General features: G+C 34.6%; 1 protein-coding gene across 7 annotated transcripts in view; it reads left to right on the top strand.

Moving 5' to 3' along the window:
• The window catches only part of LOC134249697 (phosphatidylinositol 4-kinase alpha-like), a 41,023-nt gene that overhangs the window by 2,729 nt on the left and 21,516 nt on the right, over positions 1 to 16,778 (top strand). For 6 of the 7 annotated variants that reach the window (XM_062732037.1, XM_062732041.1, XM_062732040.1 and 3 more), the window contains exons 7-21: positions 148 to 219; positions 514 to 613; positions 920 to 1,117; positions 1,201 to 1,301; positions 1,469 to 1,725; positions 1,920 to 2,015; positions 5,824 to 5,922; positions 6,862 to 7,045; positions 7,292 to 7,395; positions 8,641 to 8,800; positions 11,193 to 11,243; positions 11,576 to 11,684; positions 11,887 to 12,017; positions 12,436 to 12,566; positions 12,650 to 12,732. In XM_062732037.1, coding sequence (XP_062588021.1) covers positions 148 to 219; positions 514 to 613; positions 920 to 1,117; positions 1,201 to 1,301; positions 1,469 to 1,725; positions 1,920 to 2,015; positions 5,824 to 5,922; positions 6,862 to 7,045; positions 7,292 to 7,395; positions 8,641 to 8,800; positions 11,193 to 11,243; positions 11,576 to 11,684; positions 11,887 to 12,017; positions 12,436 to 12,566; positions 12,650 to 12,732 — 1,876 coding nt within the window. The remainder of the gene's footprint in view (positions 1 to 147; positions 220 to 513; positions 614 to 919; positions 1,118 to 1,200; positions 1,302 to 1,468; positions 1,726 to 1,919; positions 2,016 to 5,823; positions 5,923 to 6,861; positions 7,046 to 7,291; positions 7,396 to 8,640; positions 8,801 to 11,192; positions 11,244 to 11,575; positions 11,685 to 11,886; positions 12,018 to 12,435; positions 12,567 to 12,649; positions 12,733 to 16,778) is intronic. The other variant, XM_062732042.1, reaches the window with a different exon arrangement.

Below are 16,778 nucleotides of genomic sequence, written 5' to 3'. Positions count from 1 at the left end.
TTAGTGCATGTTGATTCTTTACATAATTTAAATTCAAATGACATGTATATTTTGTTGTGGTTTTACTGGTCAGTTACATGTATGTTACATGTAAACAGTAAATGGCCATAAATAAGCGAGGAATCATTTCATTTTTTTAAATTTCAGACAAAGAGGTTGCTCAGCAAAGAGGTTTTAGGGAATGTCAACACAGCTTTTACATGGATGATCAGTGTTGAAGTAAGTTGAAGTCATTTGTAAGGAATATCTAATACTTCATTGCTAAAATTTTTAAAATATTTCATCATCTCTGTGATTCAAAAACTTCTTTCTTACTTTTAACTTTACTTGAATTGGTATTCACCCTTTATTTTCTTTTGGTTCAGTAAAATTTAAATGATAATTAGTAACTAGTAATAAGAACTGAAAATTTATTTACATGTATAAATATATGTATGTATATGTATGGATACATGCTTGTATTTTTATTATAACCATTTGAATTTTCTCAATCTTCTGATGGTTTATGAACAGAATGGTAAGAAGTACAGTTGGTGGCCGTACAAGTCTTACAGTGAGGCGGTCACTCTGTCCACGGTCACCATGCTGAGGGACATTCTGGAGCAGGAAAAGGGTAGGCCAGGCTAATGTAAAGTCAGCCAATGTACTATTTATAACTATTATAATCCAAAAGATGGCTTTATAGCATTTTTGCATGATAGACAATGTTAAAAGAATAAAAACTTTAATTATTTACTTAATTTAACAATAAATAGGTATGAGAGAAATACTCATATTGTTTTAAAATTCACACACTGAATATTAATTGATACATTTATATATCAAGGATTTAGATTGCACTCATATATGAAATACATACATGTTTATACTCAGTTGTCAAATGCAGTTAATTTATTTAAATCTCCATTGTAAATTGTAGACATGCCAACCAGTTTCATGACAGAGGTGTATGAATTTTCCAAGACGATGTATTCCTCTGGACAGAATGACCTTGACAAGCGAGGGAAGGGAAGCAGAGAGATGGAGAAGAAGACAGATTTCCACACGTACGAGATGATGGTGCTGAGCTGCGCTGTCTGTGTAGATCTCATGTTCTGGGCAGTCAAGGAAGAGAGAGGTATGGCTAGTAACTAAATAGCACCACTTGATGAGGTTTCCTTTACTTGTGAGATCTACAATTCATCTTTTTTTCTGATTCAGAGGCTGAGAGTCTGTGTTTACGACTGACAGAGAAGATAAGTACAAACACGGAGAGGAAGTTACTGTTGTCACACACTCCAGTACTTCTAGTGGCTTTAGAGGTACAAATCACTTTTTCAAGAGATTCTCTCCTATTTCTGAAGAACACATACATTTTATGTAAACAATGTCTAACTGCTCAGAGTATCTGATACAAGTAATCTTTAGTTCTGTCACTTAGGCAGACAATGAAGTATTCAGTATAGGAGATCCTGTTTCTGTATGTTAGTCTTTAGGAAAACTGGCCATCAAGTTTCCACTGTTAGCCTGGACCATGTGCTGCACTCTTCGAGATTTTCTGGTGAGTCCCTCTCCCATACTTAGTAAACTGAACAAATACGCCTCAGTGGACAGCAGGAGTAGCATTAAGATCACGGTCACAGATACCGGGAAATCTCCAAAGTCTGGCCGCAGAGACCAGCCTCAAAGCAAATTACTGAAGGCTTTAGAAAACATCAGAGACAGTGCCATCATCAACGCCTGCAGGTAGAGTACTGAATTTTTCAACATTTTTATGTAGCTTTTAAATTTAATGATGAAGCAATCCCAAATGTGTAGTTCAAAGCAGTGGTAGTTACAGTCATTGAATAAGATGTATTAGGAAATATTTTTTAACATACCATATGTGATAAATCGTAAGAAAATGTAAAGAGAATTTCATTTTGTTTATCTTGTTGCAGGGCCCTGAAGGCTTGTCTGGAGGTAGATGAAGACTGTGTCCAGGCGTTCATGGCTTCCATCTCAAACCGTTTATACAGAGCAGAAATGTCAGACAGGTATTCTATAGATTATCTTAGATAAAATTTACAAGATCGTGATAAAAAATAATATTTACAAGAATTGATTGTTTTTTCATTTATACATGTATATCAGTAATTCAGACCTCATATAATTTGTATATATACTTCTTGTGTGTAAATTGATTATTGAAATGGACAAATAATGCAGTTCTCGGTCTTGGTTGGTTAAGCATGAAATAAATGCTGTATGGTCTTCTGGCTTTATCTGACTTCTATTTTTCTATTGCATGATGTATAATATAAATATCAAATCTACATCATTCAGTTTGATGCCCGTATAATATTTAGGGAAGCTCATTCTTGACTTGCCTGCCTGTCTGTCTGTAGGTTTCTTTGTTTGAGGTCAGTACTTTCTACGGACAGTGGCCAGTGTATATGCTTTAGTTTTGACCATGACTTGGGTTTGTAAAGGTTCCTGCTTTGTATGTCCAGGTTGTGGGACACTGTAAGAATAGCACCAAAAATCATGTGATGTACTCAAGCTGAATTTTTTAATGCTCCTGTAAACTTTAATATCTCAAAGGCAGCAGGACTGTCACAAACTTCAAGCTGTCCAATAGTTGACAAAAAAGTAAAAAAAAAAAAAAAAAATTGATCTCACATTCAGTAAACTCCTATTGATAAATCCTTGGTATTCTGCATCTTGGCTTTAAAATACCGGAGTTCATTTTAAATTTAGATACATGTATTACATCTGCACCTTTTATAAAAAAAATAAATTCTTACATCTATGAGATTTACTGTCTTTTATGAAATTTAAATTAAGAATAAAAACTTGTATCTATTGCAGTTGCCAGAGATATAAAGGAATATATTTTTTCATTTGATTAGTAAAAATTTGAATTTTGAAAATGAGCAGTAAGTATTTTTCCAAAGGTTTCAGGCCCTGAATCTGTCCATGTATGAGTATTTTCGGCGACTAAGGTATTAGACGGTTTTAAAATGTTCTTGTATTTAATACTGTTGATTGTTAGTTTTCCAGTTTATATGACACTAAGGTATTGCTCCTTCTTTTGAATTTGAATGACTGAATTTTTTTTATAATTAGCCTGTTACCAGCTCACTCGAGTCTATGTCTCAGTTGAGCTTTTCTAATCAAAGTTTGTCTGTCATGATTGATCTGTGTGTAGTTTTTATACACTGTAGTTTCATTGCCAAGGGGAAATAAGTTAAAAGATGTTGTTCATCAGAGGAACCTCTTAAGCAGATTCAAGTTAGTTCAAATCATGTTTTATCGTGCTTAATTGGGGTTGGGGGTAAAGGTTTTGTTAAAATTTTTCAAATATTCAATCTGCAAGCATTATATAGTTCATTTTGTATAATTCTTAAAAATCCTTTTGAGTTGCAGTTCAAAGGAGTATATATGATAAGAGCCAATTTTGGCCCCCTAAAAATCAACATTTTAGAATGATGTTCAGATATGTTTAATTGATATTTATTTTGTAGAAGAGATTAAATTAGAAATATTTCCAATATATTTTTCACATTTATATGCACTCACTAGCTGTAAATGACATAAGAAATAATGCTATTTTTGCTATCTAACCCCCCGTTCACACATAGACGCCGCTTCTACTACGATCAAAGTGTGGTCAAAAGCGTGGTCGATCGTGACAGATCGCAGGAGGAACGTCGTGGGGTCGTCAGAAGCGTAGTATGATCGCAGTAGAGTCTTCATGATCGGAGAGCTCTACGCTCTCACCACGCTTATTTTGAACATGTTCAAAACAAGCGTAGCGGGATCGTGGCCAACAAGAATCGGGGTGAAGTCGTAAAAAGGGCGTAGTAGAAGCGCCGTAATCGTACAAGCAGCGCGGAAGCATCGTAGAGAGATCTTCATGATCATAGTAAAAGCGCCGTGAGAGCGTAGGAACTTACCAAGCACGCTCATACAACGCTCCCTCTACGTTCGTACTACGTTCTCACTACGATCTCTCTACGTGCCTGAAGATCCTACGAAGACCTACAATGACTTTACGCAGATCATATCACGACCTATCAGACAAGAGTGTGTTCTTATACCGCTGATATTTGACCAATCATCATCTGTTAACTACATGTAAAGGGTGACACTTATGGCACGCCAAATTCACAAAAATGAGATAATCATAGTTTCACAATAGATAAACTAGGTTTATCGGTTGTAAACTATAGTTTACGGACTGTAAACTATAGTTAACAACGTTAATCTATATTTTACATCTGTAAACTATAGTTAACCCGATAATCTATGTTTCACAGCCGTAAACTATACCTAACACCGAAAACTATCATTTTCGATTGCAAAACATAGATTATCTGATAAATACAGTTTCACGATTTGTAAATTATAGTTTACAAACCGTTAACTATAGTTAACGATTTGATAAATATAGTTTCACGATTTGTGAAACTATGATTAACAACTCTTACTATAGTTGACGATCGTAAATTATAGTTTACAGACGTGAATCTATGTTTATCAACAAAATCTATTGTTAACGTTTTATTACAGACGGATAAACTTAGATTATCATTCGTAAACTATAGTTAACAACCGTTAAATATAGTTTTACAGATGAAAAGTATACTTAACGAATCGTTAACTATACTTAACGAATCGTTAACTATAGTTTACGGTTTGTAAACTATAGATTACAGTCGATAAACCTAGTTTATCAATTGTGAAACTAGGTTTATCTCATTTTTGTGAATTTGGCGTGCCATAGACACTATACTTGATGATCATTTACAATTGAGCATTTTCACATCTTGTTACAGTTATAATAATTGAAGATGTCCTAAACCATGTGGTAAAGGCCGGAAAAAAACTGCGGTCACAAAATATGTATCATCGCTAAAATTGTACTACAAAAATCTGCAGTTTCAAGATATATTTACATCATTACCAAAATCGTACTAGAAGCGTAATGCAGTCGTAATATGATCGGCACCACCGTAGCCACATCGCGGTACAGTCATCCAGGTCTGTGTAGCGTCGCAGTATGGTCTTCAATGTCGTAGTGGCAGCGTAGCGTAAACGCACTAAACACGGCTGCTTGTCGGCAACGGTCTGCGTAACATCGTAGTAGAAGCTTGTTAGCAGCGCGTTTGACGTAGGGACATCGTAGTACGGTCGTAACGAAGACCATAATTTGCCAAATTGCTCTATTTTGACGCCGATCGGCTGCGATCTGCCCCGATCCAAAAAATTTTCAGATCGTGGCTTGATCGGGATGATCGCGGTAGAGTCGCAGCTCTGTGTGAACGGGGGGTAACAAAAAAGCCAAAAATATGCCTTTTTCTTGATGTTGTTTTCTTATGGGAAACACAGAGCGCAGTGTAGAACATACGTAATTTTTCTGTCACTAATTAGTATTGGATAGATACATCTTTGGTAAAAATATAAATCTTGTTCTAGGCTGCGCTCTATATTTTTTGGAAGAAAAACTGCTTGAAAATAAGCAGTTTTATACAAAATATGCTGAAATGGCGGGAAAACGTTATTTTTATGATGTCATATTTCTAAAATAACGGCATTTTGATCAAAATGAAAATGACCAATAAAGGCCGCATATATAGCTGTACAAATTAAAGCTATATATAAAGTACAATTAAGATATTCATTTTAAGGGGCCAATTGAGACACTTACCATATATCGCTCTTTGTTCCAGCCTCATTTTCTTCATTTTGGGACACAAGACAGAATGTGTATGCCTTATGTGAGCTTTGTGGCACATGGGCCTTTTGTTACCTAAATTTATAAAATGCTAAGTTTGATTGTATTCTTCCTGAATCCTGCAGGAGTGGGAAATCTGCAGAAGAAAGGTGGAACCAGTTGAAACTGGTTATGAAATTCATTCGACCGTCGTCTGGAAACCTTGAACTGCAGGATGTAGAGAGGCAAAGCTAATTTATCCTAGAGATTTAGATATTGCACACTTAACTTTTCATAAACCCTGGCGGCAGTGTTTTGTACACACTGTGTTGTCATATCACAGCTTTCAGATTTTATTTACAGGTTATAAAATTAATATGGTGGGGGGATGTTGTGTGTGGCTTTTAATTCAGTAAATAAATTTAGATGCAACTTTTAATCAAATTAAATATACCGGTAATAGCATCTTAGAGCATTATAAGCTTACTAATTAGAAAAAAAGGAACTTCAAGGATAAAATTAATTAGACTAGAAAAAAAATTATTTGAAAACATATTAAACTGACTTCTTTATGCAATGACAAGTTTGATTTTCTCAAAAAAGCATTTTCGTCTTTGCAACAAATAGAATTTTGATTGAATTTGTAAGGGGTATTTTCATGGTAGAGAATCAATAACTTGGTTTACTAATACCTGAAAAGGAAATAAAACTAACTCCAAATCTTTGTTAGAAATATAAGGTGCTTGTTTCTTTACTTACAAATTGCTTTTCTGTATGCAATATCTTTGCTTATGCATGTAATAATGTTATATTCTATATATTTATCAAGAAGTAGTCATTTTTTTTCTCTCAAGAAATATTGTACTGTATTTAGATTATCACTGTTAGTATTAATTTGCATGCATTAGTGCTTGAAATACTCTGTTGTATGCTAGTGAAGTTTATGTTTAAAATTTTTGTTTGGGATCACTTTCTGTTGATGTGCTGTGAGATTGATTTTAATTTTGAATGCAATTTTTTCTATGGCAACTGATAAAAGCTCTCAATGATTATTATTTTCTTACATTTCTTTTGCATTATTATTTTTCCGGTACTTTTTTTGGGCATGTTATGCTGTATGTATACATGTGATAACATGTGACCCTCCTCTGTAAATTCTGAGTTCAGACTTGATGTTATAACAGGGAGTCTAACCTGATCTCCACTAACACGATCCTGACCCTGGGGCATGTGGCGGTGGCACTGAAGGACACCCCCAAGACGGTGGAGTCTGTCCTACAGATCTTCCAGCAGCGGTTCTGTTCCCCACCCTCACAGCTCGACGTCTTGATTGTCGACCAGCTCGGCTCCATGATCATCGCCGGATGTGTAAGTGTTGGAAAAAGGATAGATAGTATGTGGGTAGTTTTCCTACACTGTTTCATTTTATTTACTGGTATTTAAAAATAAGAAACAAATCTGTGAAGATTTTTTTATTTTTTAGGTCAAAGTAATAAACATTCTGACATTGACCATGTTGATGTTCAACACTTCAGTATTTTTTAAGTTAATTGTACCTACCCCATTAATTAATATGAAATTTGATTTTGCATGTTTATGTGTTACTATTTATAGACCACTGTGTACAATGAGGTCATGAAGATGTTTGTTCAGATCAGTATAGAGAGTAGTTCTCCATACAGCTCAGGGGAGAAGGATGAAAAGATCAGGGGATACAGGTATCGTGAAAGTGGTTGTATTTAATTAAGGGTGGAATTTTCTTTTACAGACAAGTTTGCCATACTGTTATTAAATGATAATGCGTTTGGCTTTTGGCAGACAAGTTTCCTGCTTTGTTGTTCAGTGATAATGCATTAAGGGGAGACAGGACACATGTCACATGACTAAAGAGACATACCACGTCATAATCGGTGATGATATACATTTTAAACGTTGTTAAGAATCAACAGTTCTTGTGTAATTTTATTCTAAATTCTAAAATTCTTTTTTAAACATTTAATTTTAGAAATTATTATTAATAAAAGTTTTAAAAGATCTTGCCATCATTTAGATATTGTGAAGTTGCCCAATCCACACATTTGTTTCTCTTTACCCTGCAGTCTGACGTCAGTGACGTCATAGACGTAGTGTTTGAATTCTCAGTGCAGCGAGATCAAGTACACACACCCGTCATGATCTGTTTTATTTCATCATAAATAGGTCACAGTCAATGTATCGTGATAAATTTCTGAGGTAGATTTTTTAAATTAATATTTTTTCGTGTTTAGTAGCAGAGATTCTCTCTAATTAGATAATTTTGAATGTTTATATTTTTGTGTGACGTCACAATTGATTTCCCGCACTCGGAAAATACAAACGTGAAGCGTTTTTATCATGCTTACGTTTAATTCAACGATGTCCTGTGCGATATTGAGGTTAGCTTCACCCTGTGATATTTATGCAGTAAATAATTACGATGAAGGACTGACATTCAATCGTAAATTTAGAAATATTTATTGACAGAATTTTTTCCAAATGAGGTTTTTGTCGTTAAAGCTGCCTTGAAAAATGGAAATTATCCAACCAAATACTATATAAAATTAAAACAATTGCTTTCAGATTAATTTAAACACTATGAATATTATGAAATATTTGAGTATATAGTGTTATCTATCATATTTATTGTTTGTGCGTAAAAATTCGCATTATGGACTCCGTTATGGGCCCGTAAACCTGAAGTATCTAAACTCCATACAAACTCTAAACAGGGCGGTATTTGTGGGGCGATATCTTTTAAATAAGTCAAGAAATCCCATGACAGGACCGTTTTAAAATGTTAAGTACATATTAAATTGGTAATATGAAAAATACGAAAAAAATTCATTGACAGGAATTTTTTTCAGCTAAAGGTCCTGTTCCTCCTTAATATGGCTTTCTCAGCCTGTTATTAAATGATAATGCAGTAATGATTTGACTTTTGTCAGACAAGTTTCCCAGACGGTGATTAACGCCCTCGCTAACATTGCCTCCAACGTACAGGGGACAGAGGACCAGAACGAGTTGTTAGTCCGACTCCTAGAACTGTTTGTTAACATGGGACTGGCTGCCAAGCGAGCCAGCGACAAAAGCTCAGGGGCCATGAAGGTCAGTCTGAAATAAACAGACAATAATAGATAAAATAGAAAGAAAAAAAAGCTCAGGGGCCATGAAGGTCAGTCTGATATAAACAGTCAATAATACCGGGTAGATGAAATAGATTCAAAAGCTCAGGGGCCATGAAGGTCAGTCTGAAATAAACAGTCAATAATAGATAAAATAGAAAGAAAAAAAAAGCTCAGGGGCCATGAAGGTCAGTCTGATATAAACAGACAATAATAGATAAAATGGAAAAAAAAAAGCTCAGGGGCCATGAAGGGCAGTCTGATATAAACAGACAATTACAGATAAAATTGGAGAAAAAGCTCAGGGGCCATGAAGGTCAGTCTGATATAAACAGTCAATAATAGATAAAATAGAAAAAAAAGCTCAGGGGCCATGAAGGTCAGTCTGATATAAACAGACAATAATAGATAAAATAGAAAAAAAAAGCTCAGGGGCCATGAAGGTCAGTCTGATATAAACAGACAATAACATAAAATTGAAAAAAAAAGGTCAGGGGCCATGAAGGTCAGTCTGATATAAACAGACAATAATAGATAAAATTGAAAAAAAGAAGCTCAGGGGCCATGAAGGGCAGTCTGATATAAACAGACAATAATAGATAAAATTGGAAAAAAAGAAGCTCAGGGGCCATGAAGGGCAGTCTGATATAAACTGACAATAGTAGATAAAATAGAAAAAAAAAGCTCAGGGGCCATGAAGGTCAATCTGATATAAACAGACAGTAATAGATAAAATAGAAAAAAAAGCTCAGGGGCCATGAAGGGCAGTCTGATATAAACAGACAATAACTAGATAAAATTGGAAAAAAAGGTCAGGGGCCATGAAGGTCAGTCTGATATAAACTGACAATAATAGATAATATAGAAAAAAAAAGGTCAGGGGCCATGAAGGTCAGTCTGATATAAACAGACAATAATAGATAAAATAGAGAAAAAAAAGCTCAGGGGCCATGAAGATCAGTCTGATATAAACTGACAATAATAGATAAAATAGAAAAAAAAAGCTCAGGGGCCATGAAGGTCAATCTGATATAAACAGACAGTAATAGATAAAATTGAAAAAAAAGCTCAGGGGCCATGAAGGGCAGTCTGATATAAACAGACAATAACTAGATAAAATTGGAAAAAAAGGTCAGGGGCCATGAAGGTCAGTCTGATATAAACTGACAATAATAGATAATATAGAAAAAAAAAGGTCAGGGGCCATGAAGGTCAGTCTGATATAAACTGACAATAATAGATAATATAGAAAAAAAAAGGTCAGGGGCCATGAAGATCAGTCTGATATAAACTGACAATAATAGATAAAATAGAAAAAAAAAGCTCAGGGGCCATGAAGATCAGTCTGATATAAACTGACAATAATAGATAAAATAGAAAGAAAAAGCTCAGGGGCCATGAAGATCAGTCTGATATAAACTGACAATAATAGATAAAATAGAAAGAAAAAGCTCAGGGGCCATGAAGGTCAGTCTGATATAAACAGACAATAATAGATAAAATAGAAAAAAAAAGCTCAGGGGCCATGAAGATCAGTCTGATATAAACTGACAATAATAGATAAAATAGAAAGAAAAAGCTCAGGGGCCATGAAGGTCAGTCTGATATAAACAGACAATAATAGATAAAATAGAAAAAAAAAGCTCAGGGGCCATGAAGATCAGTCTGATATAAACTGACAATAATAGATAAAATAGAAAGAAAAAGCTCAGGGGCCATGAAGATCAGTCTGATATAAACTGACAATAATAGATAAAATAGAAAGAAAAAAGCTCAGGGGCCATGAAGATCAGTCTGATATAAACTGACAATAATAGATAATATAGAAAAAAAAAAGGTCAGGGGCCATGAAGGTCAGTCTGATATAAACAGACAATAATAGATAAAATAGAGAAAAAAAAGCTCAGAGGCCATGAAGGTCAGTCTGATATATACTGACAATAATAGATAAAATAGAAAAAAAAAGCTCAGAGGCCGTGAAGGTCAGTTTGATATAAATGGAGAGTAGTAGCTAAAATAAAAAAGCTTGGGAGCCATGAAGGTGAGTCTGATATAAATGGAGAGTAGTAGCTAAAATAAAAAAGCTTGGGAGCCATGAAGGTGAACCTGATGCAAACTAAGAATAGTAGATACAAGAGAAAATTGGACGAAGTGTTGTAAGGATAGTGACAGAATAAAAATATTCTCTGTCAGTAATGAGGAATGTATACAACAGCTATTACAGTGATTTTATTTCCAAAATACAGATTTAAAAATAGGATGAGGTAAAATTCTTCAAGAAAGCACGCAAATAATTTTCGCTTGAAGTATTTTTGAAACAGCTTGGGCAGTGTAAATTTTTTTAATTCTTTTCTGTTGTTCTCCTTTATGTACAGGCCTCAGGAACAGCAGGGAACCTTGGAGTTTTGATACCTGTCATTAGAGTTGTAAGTTCAGCTTTAAGGAAATATTCTAGCTTTATAATGCATTATCTAAAACATTTCAAGATATAATTTACAGATTTGCTTACTCTAATATGATATAGCACACTCAAAATTAAGCCTCATTATATTTTTATTAGCTAAATGAAAATTAGCATATTTAGGGGCAAGCTTCATTGGATTTAATCATTTTAGCATGTAGCCTGAATTAAGGGACAAGGTACAGAGTAAAGACACTAGAATATGAAATACTGCTGAAATAGACAACTTTACAATGTATTAGAAGATTGCTGATGATTATATGCACTATATGACTCTGATTACATATTGTTGTGTAGTTAATTCGAAGACTCCCAGTGATTAAGGATCCAAAGTCCCGCCTGTTAAAGTTATTCCGAGACTTCTGGCAGTATTGTGTTGTGTTTGGCTTCACTGTAGAAGATTCTGGTGAGGAAGATAAAGAGTTTTACTTTATTAAAAACAAAAAGTATCTATGTGTTTTATGAATCTTCTTGAAAGGTAATTTGTAAAATTTAAAATATTTAAGTTAGGGTACAGTTTGAAGTATAATAAAAATGGAATTTATTTAGAATTTAGCATCTAAATGTAGATCAAACTTGTAAACACGTTGCTATCTTTTGACTTTTAGTGATCTGGCCCAGAGAGTGGTATGATGGGGTGTGTGAGATTGCCGCCAAGTCACCATTGCTGATTTCTAAGGAACACCTGAGATCTGAACTACAGTACAGTGTTGCTCTCCGTGATGACACTGTGGGACCGGTGAGTCAAGGACACGGACATTTAGCTCATACTGACAAAAGTGTAATGTTAATTCAAGGTTAGATAAGACTGGGGGGGGCAGTAAGTGAAGGGTATTAACATTAGATCTATATTGGTTCGGATAAATCTTTTTGAAAGTATGTCAAGGACACTGATACTGACATGCTGAGATTACTGTATCATTGTTGGACATAGAGGGCAATGTTACTGCTTTGTAAGGTTTAAACTACAGAACTAAAAAAAAGGATTTAAAAAATTTAATCGCCGCAGGTTTCAAATAAATTCATATAAAATAAATTGTATCATTATGATAGCATTTCTTATAAAAATATAAATTAATAATTTTCCAGCATAATATTTTGATCATACATGTATGAAATAAGTCAATAAATCTTGAGATTGACCTCTGGTTTTACAGGCGGAGCTGAACGAGCTAAGGACGACAATCTCTTCCCTGCTGGAGAGCTCTGACATCTACAAGCTGGTGATGAACCTCTCGTTTGCCCAGTGTACCTATCTACTTTCCGTGTTCAAACTGGAAACCCTCAGGTATCTACTGTTGTGTCTGCTTATACTAGAGTCACTGCTGTATTGTAACACATTGTCAGAACTGATTTTGACGTATTCTTCAGACTTCAACATTCTACAGAGAGATCAGCTGTTCATGGACTGTTTGCCTATCTAGAGGATCCTACACTGTATAAAGATAAAGCTGGTAAGTTGTCTGTTTTAACAGGGAAACCTAAACTTAGTCTTATTGTTTCATCTCATTTGTAAGTTTAAGCTTACCATAATATTATCATGGCTGCAATAGGTCAAACATGTTCATACCCCAAGAAAGGTCTTTGCTCAGGAAAAACATCTGTGAAGTATAAAAGCGATAGCTACAACCAGTCAGAAGTTGTTGGCAAGGTTAAAGTATCTGATGAAAAACAGATACCTGTAAACAGGCAGACAGATGCCTGAGATGGAGAGGGCAAAAATTATATGCCCCCTGAATATTTGATTACAGGGGCTTAAAAACTGTAAAACAATATAAAACAACATAATAAACTTCCACAGACAGTCATACATGCCAACTTTCCCGATTTAGGCGGGATTCTCCCGATTTTACTCTTTCATCCCGCCTCCCCGATCGGGAAAGAAAAATTGCCCTAATTTCCCGATTTGAAAAAAATCACCTTAAAATTTCATATTATAAAAGTTTCCCTACTGCTGAATTTTGACAATCGGGGTAACAATGTCAGACTTGTTTATTCAATGCACACAGATATTTAACCAGGTGTTAATTAGGCCTAACCACAGGAAATCACTTCACGCTTGAACGCACGCAGTTGTTCAGGTACTTCAGAAGCTTATAGCTTGGGGCTTATCTTGTCAGTTTTAAGGGGTATGCAAGGTGAAACACATAGACTAACGTGATAACTATTAGTCATTTTATTAAAAACATAAATTAAAGAATGAAATACTATAATCAGACCATAAAATCATAATCCAAAGAGATCGTTTTTTGAAAACGAAAGTAGAAAGCTACAACGCATAGCTACTGATTTTATCTTCTTATTGAAAAATATTGTAAAGTTTGCCAGTTAAAATATTATGAAAAAATTAAGATGAAACAATCAAGTGTACATGTATGTCAATTAGAATTTCTTTTCCCTCCCTTCTTCCAAAAGTAATGTGTTAGGTATGTGCATGTCTTAAGGAAATACCCACATGACACCATCAAGACTGACAAATTTCATGACTGTAAAAAAATAATTCTCTTTTAGATTGGTGGTATAAATTTCTGTAAATTTAATATCTTATTAGAAATTCTAATTAATTGAAATATAAATAAAAAATCTCAAAAATGTTTCCAGAAACAGGACTTTACAGTATCAAAACCTCATATTTTTTTTAGCCATTGAAAAAAATGATTTAAAAGTTGTACATTTTTCAATTTTTCACTAAATTATGTGTCCTGGCAGAAAAAAAATGTTTATATTTGTTACTAAATACCCCTTCTTTAGTGAGAGAGGCACCTATTTTAGCAAAAATATTTCAATTTTGGAAAGAAAAACTTTATTTTTTGGGTTGAATTAATTTCTAAGTTGTTAGCTCACCTGAGCCGAAGGCTCAAGTGAGCTTTTCTGATCACATTTTGTCCGGCGTCCGTCTGTCTGTCTGTCCGTCTGTTTGTCTGTCCGTAAACTTTTCACATTTTCGACTTCTTCTCAAGAACCGCTGGACCAATTTCAACCAAACTTGCCACAAAGCATCCTTGGGTGAAGGGGATTCAAGTTTGTTCAAATGAAGGGCCACGCCCTCATTCAAGGGGAGATAATTGAGAATTAGTGAAAATTTGGTTGTATGTTTTAAAAATCTTCTTCTCAAGAACCACTGTGCCAGGAAAGATGTAACTTATGGGGAAACATCTTCAGGTAGTGTAGATTCAAGTTTGTTCAAATCATGTCCCCCGGGGGTAGGGCGGGGCCACAATGGCCGACCAAAGTTTTACGTAAAATATATAGGAAAATTCTTTAAAAATCTTCTTCTAAAAATAACAAAGCCATAATTGATCATATTTATATGGAAGCATCCTCAGGTAGTGTAGATTCAAATTTGTTCAAATCATAACCCCCAGGGGTAGGGCGGGGCCAAAATGGCCGACCAAAGTTTTACATAGAAATAAATAGGAAAATTCTTAAAAAATCTTCTTCTCAAGAATAACAAAGCCATAATTGATCATATTTATATGGAAGCATCCTCAGGTAGTGTAGATTCAAGTTTGTTCAAATTATGACCCCCGGGGGTAGGGCGGGGCCAAAATGGCCGACCAAAGTTTTACATAGAAATACCGGTATATAGGAAAATTCTTAAAAAATCTTCTTCTCAAGAATAACAAAGCCATAATTGATCATATTTATATGGAAGCATCCTCAGGTAGAGTTGATTCAAGTTTGTTCAAATCATGACCCCCAGGGGTAGGGCGGCGCCAAAATGGCCGACCAAAGTTTTACATAGAAATGTATAGGAAAATTCTTTAAAAATCTTCTTCTCCAGAATAGCAAAGCCATAATTGATCATATTTATATGGAAGCATCCTCAGGTAGTGTAGATTCAAGTTTGTTCAAATCATGACCCCCCGGGGTAGGGCGGCGCCAAAATGGCCGACCAAAGTTTTACATAGAAATATATAGGAAAATTCTTTAAAAAACTTCTTCTCAAGAATAACAAAGCCATAATTGATCATATTTATATAATTATGGAAGCATCCTCAGGTATTGTAGATTCAAGTTTGTTCAAATCATGACCCCCAGGGGTAGGGCGGCGCCAAAATGGCCGACCAAAGTTTTACATAGAAATGTATAGGAAAATTCTTTAAAAATCTTCTTCTCAAGAATAGCAAAGCCATGATTGGTCATGGGACTACTTTTGGATTTAAAGGGGGAGGAAATAAGCACCTCCCTCAAATTTACCTAGTCTTAGAACCCCTGTCAATCATCTGAAATTAAGCCTGGGATTGGATACTTTGATTTGATTGACTTTTAGTTTGCTGCCGTTGTGTATATATCTTGTGTACCTTGTCTGAAGATCGTACCGACATTCAGGCTTTTGATGCCTACCGCATAATTGCCAACGTGATAAAGAAGCAGGCAAAGCGTTCTTGTTTAATTCATAAGAATATGGCATAAGTATAATTAATCCATCAAATAATTAAATAAATGTAAAAAAAAAAAAAAATAATGCCTATATTTTATAATTTCGTACATGACGTGTAATTTGAATTACTTCCCTTTTTGTCGCCAGATTATATACGACAGATTTTTGTGCTACATGAATTTCCGTTATAACGTTTGAGTAACAAACATGCAGTATATTGAAATTGTCGAATTATTTAAAATATCAATTTTAAAAGAAAGAATTTTAGAAGGATTCTGTCCGCAATAAATGCTTTATTTCATGCATTTCAATTGAGCTACACATGAAAAAAATGGCTTCGTTTTACAATGTCGCAGGAAAACGCATACAGGTAATACACTCAGGTAACATCCTTTGTATATAGGTAGTATACACAAGTCAGCGTCGATCCCTCAGGGCTTCTCAGCTGCTTCGATTAAGCTCCACCCCACACCAAACTTACCTGAGGAAAACCGTACGGCTGAAAACCTCGGCCCTTAAGCTTTTCAAGTATAAACCAATTCTGCTTTTTCCTAGCCACAGTGCTCAGGTGAGCGATGTGGCCCATGGGCCTCTTGTATTGATAAGTGATATCAATATTATAAATTTAAAAAAGATCATTTCATATAATCATGTAATTTCACGACAAAATGTCGCGAATTTAAAGCTTTCAATTGAAAATTGTCATCACGCGCTAAATCCCCCATGGGAATTTTCAAAAGTTGGCATGTATGGACAGTCTTAATTAATTGATACTTAGATTAATACAGAATTTTTTATTTCATGTCTCTTGACTGAATTGAAGTACTATGTAGTTGTTACAAAACAAGATTTGGTATACTAAGGCAAAAAAAAAAAAATTGATAACTTGGTTCTCAGGCCAGTTTTCTCAATAATAGATGCGGGAGGGAGGCATGAAAAATAGATGCGGGATTTTTAATTTTTTAAGATTTAATAATTTCAAAACTAAATTTTTAATCAACATTGCTTCAACATCCCATGTAGAAATCAAAATAATTTATTTCCTGCTTCTTTCTCTTTTCTCTTGCATCCGATGATTTGTGTAATGAAACAATGGCATCCTTAAAACGAGACGTC

Source organism: Saccostrea cucullata, unplaced genomic scaffold (assembly GCF_032062105.1).
Source record: "Saccostrea cucullata isolate Sc308-1 unplaced genomic scaffold, CSIRO_AGI_Scuc_v1 ctg305, whole genome shotgun sequence".
Lineage (NCBI taxonomy): Eukaryota > Metazoa > Mollusca > Bivalvia > Ostreida > Ostreidae > Saccostrea > Saccostrea cuccullata.
Note: the sequence above shows the minus strand (reverse complement) of the source record. Positions and strands in the feature narration are given on the sequence as shown.